The 8,542-nt window shown below is 42.8% G+C and overlaps 1 protein-coding gene across 1 annotated transcript in view; it reads right to left on the reverse strand.

Annotated features, from left to right (window-relative positions):
* The window catches only part of CENPK (centromere protein K), a 49,525-nt gene that overhangs the window by 23,957 nt on the left and 17,026 nt on the right, over positions 1 to 8,542 (reverse strand). Inside the window, exon 5 of the mRNA XM_026649113.1 lies at positions 8,095 to 8,137. Within this exon, the coding sequence (XP_026504898.1) occupies positions 8,095 to 8,137 (43 nt within the window). The remainder of the gene's footprint in view (positions 1 to 8,094; positions 8,138 to 8,542) is intronic.

The raw sequence follows: 8,542 nt of genomic DNA on the forward strand, positions 1-8,542 counted from the left end.
ACCTTCCAGCATGCCCTGAAAAGTGACAAATTTGGGCTGTTACGACCTGGACAGGTAAAACCCAGGATCCTAATGGAGAACACTCTGCCAACTGCCTACTATGACTGATAGAGTTTAAGGTCAGAAGGGACCATTAGATCATCTAATCCAGGGGTTCTCACAACATATTTTTTGATGGCCTTAGAGTGCGGCCACCAACTCTTGCTGGTTGGAGCTCTGAGAATTTTTCCTAAAATACTTAAGGAACTTTAGGAAAAACAAATAAACTATGCACATATACACGTCCAGATCATTGTAATTTATTTATGGAAGGTTTTTGGTTTTTTTTGCAGACTCAATAATAAAAATAATGTACAGTTGTCTCTATTCTTTACTGGACCTAAACAGAATAGAAACAAAAATAAGGTGCTCTGCATATTTATTTATTTATTTAGATTGCTAGTTAGTAAGTCTGCTATTGTGAAAAGTGATATTTGTATATTTGTTAATATCACTTTTAACAGCAGACTTACTGAGCCCTGGTATACTGGAAGACAAATTAAACCCTGGATGAGGAGGTGAATAAGGAGGCAGGGAGGCCAGTGGCAATGGGGGTCTGGAGGAAGCACCGGGGGTCAAGGTGATGGTGGGGGGTGAGTCCAGGGATGGAGCCCAAAGCCCTGTGGCTGGGGGACAGAGCCTGCCACCCACCATCCCAGGGCGGAAGTCTGAAGCCCGAGACACACTGTCCCTGGGAAGGTGGGGAACTCACACTGGTTGCTTGCTCCTACACTGTTTGTTGCTCTGGAAGGGGGTAGGGACAAACCCCTGGGCAGCCCCAGGGGAAGAGCTGGTGCTTTGCCTCTCCTCCTCCTATCCCCCACCCAAATCACAGCCCAGTATGCTGTGGCCACAAGAAAAGCCCCTGGTGGCTGCATGCAGCCACAGTGGCTGCATTTGAGAAACGCTGATCTAATCTGACCTGTGTATCACAGACTATTGATTTTACCCAGTTACCCCTGTATTGAATCTAATAACTTGTGTTTGACTAAAGCATAACTTGTAGCTGGCTAAAGCACATCTTCCAGAAAGAGATCCTATCTTGATTTGATTACAACAGAAGATGGAGAATCCACCACTTCCTGGTAGTTGGTTCCTATGGTTTGTCATTCTCACTGTTAAAATTTGAATTTGTCCGGCTTCAGCCTGCAGCCATTCTCCACTAGATTAAAGTACTTCTAGCACCTGATTTTTCTATCTGTGATGGTACTTGTACACTATAATTAAGTCACCTCTCGATCTTCTGTTTGATAAACTAAACAGATTGAGCTCTTTAAACCTCTCACTGTAAAGCACTTTCCATAGCTCTTGAATAATTTTTGTGGCTATTCTCTGCACCCTCTCCAATTTGTCAACATTTCTTTTAAAATCTGGACAACAGAACCGTATACCAGTTTCACCAAGGCCATATACAGAGGTAAAATCACCTCCCCACTTCTACAACACTGCTTATACATCCAAGGCTCGGATTAGCTCTTTTTGCATCACCCACCACACTAGGAGCTCATGTTGAACTGCTTGTCCATTCTGACCCCTAAATCCTTTTCAGTGTCACCGTTTTGCAGGATACAGTCTCCTACCCCATTCTGTAGGTATGGCTTTGTTCCTAGCTGTCGAGCTTTGCATTTGGCTGTATTAAAGTGCATTTTGTCTGAATGGGCTTAGCTTACCAAGGGATCCAGATTGTTCTGTATGACTCCCTTGTCCTCATCATTGTTATTTACCGACAATCATGTCATCTGCAAATTTTATCAGCAGTGATTTCAGATTTACTTCCAGATCACTGATGAAAAGTCTTCAGCTCACATGCCTCTGCTGATCACAACTGTGGCAGTAATGTCATGGAGAGAGAGAGGTGGATTCTTTGATAGGTAGGTCCCAGTCTTTTCTAAATCAAAACCAACAACTTAAAAATCAATCCTGAAACTAACAGGCAGCCAGTGCAGGTCACAGAACACAGGTTAGTAGCATCCATGACAACTTTCATAACATTTAAGTATACTACCTCTTATCTTATAGCAATTCAAAATCCAAACTTTTAAGTCTTCACTTTATGTGTAAGGGCCTACATACACCTCTACCCCGATATAACATGAATTCGGATATAACGCGGTAAAGCAGCGCTCGGCCGGGGGGGGGGAGGGGGAGAGGCAGGGCTGCGCACTCCAGCAGATCAAAGCACGTTCGATATAACACGGTTTCACCTATAACGCAGTAAGATTTTTTTGGCTCCCAAGGACAATGTTATATCGGGGTAGAGGTGTATTTGTATCTGTGTAAAAAAGGACTACTCCTCTGATTTAACAGAGGTTTATTATAGTAGTGTTCAGCTGCTGAAGAAAGGGCAATCAGCCCCCAGTGTACTGCTGCTGTTGAGATACACTGAGAAACTGCAGCTGGAAAACACAAAATACCATTTCAGGAGATCATATGAAAAATGAAGCTAAACAATCTTCGCTTCCATTTATCAAAATGTTTGCCGTTCCCAGTTGTAGGAGAGATGGAACAGTAATACTTTCCTCTATTTCCAGACCATTTAAAATACACTAAAATAGGTACAGGCTTTTGAATTAAAAAAAAAAAAAGTAATTTAGTAAGAAATAAAGTGTACATTTAAGTACAAAAGCTACTGTAATGATCATGCATTCCATAAAAGGTAGGGCAGACTCAAATTTGGCTTTCGCTCAGCTAAAAAATTCAAGATTAATATGCACCGTGAATCATCAGCCAAGTTCACATAATAAAAATATCAGGAATTGACAAATTAATGTCAGCTTTTCACTGCTTGAGAGAACCCATTATAGTAGTTTTAACCAAAGGAAAAAAAACATAGAAAATATAGCCACCATACAAATATCCTGCCTAGAAAGTTACTTTTATAGGATAGACAATGCCCATTCTTCTGCAATACTGTAGCACTGTCTCGGGTCACAAAAACAGACAATTCCCTTATCAGATCTTTATTTATATTTGACATGAAGAATGCACATATAAAAATCTGAGTACTTACAGTACTAGTATACAAATAAATTCTGCCAGCCAGTAGCCTTAAAATAATCATAGAGATAATTTACTTCAGCAACAGACACTAAAAAAGAAAAATTCCAGAAAAGCCCCTTACCCAAATCATACTAAGGAACACCCACCCTTATTCTTCCCCTCAAGCCCTATCAGGCAATTGGCTTTTTCAGAGTGCCCATGTGGTCATCAAATCTATTTTGGATGGGGAGCATGTTTCAAAGTCCCAGGGCCTTCATAGAGAATGCCCTGCTGGCAACACCCTTTCTTTTATAAGTAGAGGGTTATAATTTGAGTGCCTCCAGTGACTGCAGTTGGGGCAGTACGTTGCAGGGGAATAGGCAATTTCTCAGGCAGGCAGGTTCCAGGCCATTAAAGTCTTTACAGATCATGAGCAACAGGAAGCCAGGCAGATCCCAGAGCACTGTTATGTGCCCTGCTTAATAAAGTGAAGTCCCAAATAGAGCACATTACAGTAATCTAATCTTGAAGTGACAAAGGCATTGACAACAGTGGTAAGGTCAGCATCTGAAAGAAAAGGTCACAACCATTTTGCCAGCTGCAGATAATAAAAAGTAGACAGGTTACTGCTCTAATAGGATCATCTAAAGCAGCTGAGAGGCTAACATCACCCCACAAAGTTGCAAACTCTGATGGCCAATGATGGAAGCACTCTCTAGTTCCATTACCTCCACCATCATCACATCAGTCTTGTATGGGTAGAGTTTCAATCAGCTCACTCTGATCTATGCTCCAATCTCAACTGCTTGTTGGCTGAGATACTAAACCACATCATCGCCAAGTTGGATGAGATAAACACATACTGTTGGGTGTCATTACTGTACTGAGAACACAATACCCTGAGCCTGTGTACTAATCCTCTTAAATTCTATATACACGTTGAAACAGGAAGGGTGCCAGGATAGCATACTGAGGCATCCATCACACAAGAGCCCTTTAGGAAGAGGAGCAATCACCCACAACTACCCACTGTGATTTCTCCTAGAGAAAAGAATAAGGCTGCTGGAAGGTACCCCATCAACATCAATTCATGATCAATGGCATCAAATGACAGATCTAAAAATACCAGCCTGAATACCTGATTTCCATCCATCAACCAATCCAGTCAAGGCATTCTCTATGCCAAAGCCAGATTTACACACAGACTGACAAGAGTCAGAGATCAAAGGCATCTAGATACTGTGAGAGTTCTCTCACTATAACCATATCCATATACTTACTCTAAGGGAAGATGGGATACTGGCAATAATTGGCCAGATTAATATCAACCTATGACTTCTTGAGCAGAGGCTATACTAAAGCTATCTAAACCAAAAGGCAGTCTACCTTCTCTCAACACTTCCGGTACCTCAGTGAACACCCCTGAAATTACACTAACTGAACACTAGCTGAAATTCTAGCAAAGATTAGGCCTTCTGTCTCCCCAAGATTTTGGTCTTTCAAATATAAAATTGCAGAACTACTAACTGTGGTATCAAGTATCAGAGGAGTAGCCGTGTTAGTCTGAATCTGTAAAAAGCAACAGAGGGGCCTGTGGCACCTTTAAGACTAACAGAAGTATTGGAGCATAACTGTGGTATGTAACCTATCATTTCTGTACCAGATGCCTGAAGAGCAATGTGACATCAATTTTTTAAAAAGTTTCCAAAAACGATCCTGGCAATCACAGGCTGATAAGCCTAACTTCAATACAAGGGAATATGGTTGAAACTAAAGTACAAAACAGAATTATCAGACACAAACACAATTTGTTGGGGAAGACTGAACATAGCTTTTGTAAAGGGAAATCATGCCTCACCAATCTATCAGAATTCTTTGAGAGGGTCAACAAACATATGGACAAAGGTGATCCAGCGGATATAGTGTACTTGGACTTTCAGAAAGCTTTTGACAAGATCCCCCACCAAAGGCTCTTCAGCAAAGTAAGCAGCATGGGATAAAAGGGAAGATCGTCTCATGGATCAGTAACTGGTTCAAAGGAAACAAAGGGTAGGAATTAATAGTCAGTTTTTAGAAGTGAGAGAGATAAATAGTGGTGTCCCCTAAGGATCTGTACTGGGACCAGTACTGTTCAACATATTCATAAATGATTTGGAAAAGAGAGTAAACTGTGGACAGTACTTGCTTTTTAGGCAAAACAATGAATGATGCAATCTGAAGCTGGTATTGCATCATACATGATATGAATTGCATCATGTTATTCCTAGAAGTCATGGATGATGCAATCATAACGAAGCTTACATCACTCTGCTGAACAAATTGCCCTATATCAGCTCTAGAAATCATACAGTGTCGTGCTCTCTTATTTGTCAGTGTTTGATTTTGCAAAGGGACACATTTCTGTTTAGCCAAAGTGAGCAGAGATGCCTCGTACTTGTGTGAACAGTGCAGATAACTTCTGCTATGTTTGTGGTGAAGTGACTTTTGCATCACAAAAGCGCAGTATAACCACTATGGTTAAGAAAGCCTATCATCTTTATTTTGGCTGCAAAATTGGAGATCAGGACAAGAGGTGGGCCCCACACATATGCTGCAACACTTGTGCAACAAATCTTTGCCAGTGGTTGAACAGGAAAAGGAAATTATGCCTTTTGCAGTGCCAATGATTTGGAGAGAGCCAACAGATCATACCAGCAATTGTTACTTCTGCATGGTGCCTCCAGTTGGGAAAGGTGTGTCAAAAAGAAGAAAAAGTGGACTGTGCATTATCCAAACATTCCATCAGCTATACGCCCAGTACCCCACGGAGAAGGACTGCCGGTTCCTGATGCACCAGAATCATTCTCACTTGAGTCAGACGAGGAAGAGGATGAAACTTCTGGTCCTGAACCATCAATGTCACAGGACCCACATTTTCTCCCATCCTCCTCCTCTGAACCACACCTCATAACACAAGGTGAACTGAATGACCTTGTCAGGGATTTGGAACTACCCAAGAGTAAGGCAGAGCTGTTGGGCTCCAGACTACAGCAGTGGAATCTCCTGGCAGGTGATGTTAGGGTTTCCATGTTCCGTGACCGTCAAAAGGATCTTGTCCCATTCTTCTTCATGGAAGGTGATCTTGTAGCCTGCAACAACATCAATGGTGTGATGGCAGCCCTCAACATCGTTCACGATCCAGATGAGTGGAGACTGTTCATTGATTCATCGAAGACGAGTCTTAAAGCTGTTTTACTGCATAATGGCAATGTTTTGCCATCAATTCCAGTTGGTCATGCAGTCCATATGAAGGAAACCTATGACAACATGAAACAACTTTTGAGGTGCATAAACTATGACCAACATCAGTGGCAGCTTTGTGGCGATTTGAAGGTTGGTCTCTCTTGCTTGGTCTGCAGACTGGATACACAAAGTACTGCTGTTTTCTCTGCAAATGGGATAGTCGTGCAAGAGATTCCCACTACATCAAGAAAGATTGGCCACTCCGACAGTCATTAGAGCCTGGGAGGAAAAGTGTTCAGCATCCACCACTTGTTGAATCAAGGAAGATTTTGTTACCACCCTTACACATCAAGCTGGGTCTGATGAAGAACTTTGTCAAGGCCATTGACAAAACACAAGCAGCTTTCAAGTACCTCCGTGGAAAATTTCCAAGGTTAAGTGAAGCTAAGATAAAGGAAGGTGTCTTTGTTGGTCCTCAGATTCGTGAACTTCTTCGAGATGGTGCATTTGACCATGCACTGCGTGGCAAGGAAAAGACGGCATGGAAAACCTTCCAGCTAGTTGCAATAAATTTTCTCGGAAACAACAAGGCAGACAACTACAGGTTGTTGGTGGAAAACCTCTTCAAGGCATACAAAAGCCTTGGTTGCAACATGTCACTAAAGATACATTTTTTTGCACTCTCATCTAAAATTTTTTCCACCGAACTGCGGAGCAGTGAGCGACGAGCACGGCGAGCGATTTCACCAGGACATTGCAACAATGGAGAAACGCTATCAGGGCAAATGGAGCCCATCAATGCTTGCAGACTATTGCTGGACAGTGACAAGAGATGCTCCATTTAATGAATACAAGAGACAAGCCAAGAAGCGCCGAGTAGACACTGAATAGGACTAAACTATGTACATAATAGTTTTTTGCCTTTTGTTTCATAATAAATTTTATTTATATAACCCTTTTGCTGATTTTTAAAGTGTTACATAAACAGGACAGGTGAAATATTATCATGTAAAGCAACCATAAACACATGAAAAGACCTAGGTTTACAATTTATGATTAAAACTCTACTATCTACACAATATACATAGACATAAAATGTAAAAACTTAAATATCTTAGAAACAGTAGCCAATCAGTTGTTTTAATTGTCATATTTGAATTTAGCACATCAAAATACATAATAAATAGCACATTTTATCTCTGAAGCAGACGACTTCTCAAAAATTGTAGACCAGTGTTATGGGTAAGGCCGCAAGTTTGTCACGGAGGTCACAGAAGTCACGGATTCAGTGAATTTCCAGGACCTCCGTGACTTCTGCAGTGGCTGGTGTGGTTGGCCCGGGGCAGTCTCAGGCCACCGCCCCCCAGCAGCAGCAGGAGACTGGGTGTGGGGGGGGGCTCAGGGCTGGGGGTTTGGGGCTCAGGAGGAGGTGAGGGCTCTGGGCGGCACTTACCTTGTGGGGCTCCCTGGAAGCAGCAACACGTCCCACCCTACCTCAGCTCCTAGCTCGGCGTGCAGCCTGTGCCTGCAGGCACCGCCCCCGCAGCTTCCACTGGCCACGGTTCCCAGCCAATGGGAGCTATGGAACCAGTGCTTGTGGCAGGTGGAGTGCACAGAGTGAGGAGCTGCGGGAGGGAGGGACATGTTGCCGCTTCCAGGGAGCGCCATAGACTCATAGACTTTAAGGTCAGAAGGGACCATTATGATCTTCTAGTCTGACCTCCTGCACAACACAGGCCACAGAATCTCACCCACCCACTACTGTAACAAACCCCTGACCTATGTCTGAGCTACTGAAGTCTTCAACTTGTGGTTTAAAGACTTCAAGGTGCAGAGACTCTTCCAACAAGTGACCTGTGCCCCACGCTGCAGAGGAAGGTGAAAAACCCCAAGGCCTCTGCCAATCTGCCCTGGAGGAAAATTCCTTCCCGACCCCAAATATGGTGATCAGCTAAACCCTGAGCATGTGGGCAAGACTCACCAGCCAGACACCCAGAAAAGAATTCTCTGTAGTAACTCAGATCCCACCCTATCTAGTGTCCCATCACAGGCCATAATAATATTTACCACTAATAGTCAAAGATCAATTAATTGCCAAAATTAGGCTATCCCATACCATCCCCTCCATAAACTTATCAAGCTTAGTCTTGAAGCCAGATATCTTTTGCCTCCATTGCTCCCCTTGGAAGGCTATTCCAGAACTTCACTCCTCTGATGATTAGAAACCTTCGTCTAATTACAAGTCTAAACTTCCTGATGGCCAGTTTATATCCATTTGTTCTTGTGTCCACATTGGTACTGA

Source organism: Terrapene carolina, unplaced genomic scaffold (genome assembly GCF_002925995.2).
Source record: "Terrapene carolina triunguis isolate 2854851 unplaced genomic scaffold, T_m_triunguis-2.0 Scaffold69, whole genome shotgun sequence".
Taxonomy (NCBI): Eukaryota; Metazoa; Chordata; order Testudines; family Emydidae; genus Terrapene; species Terrapene triunguis.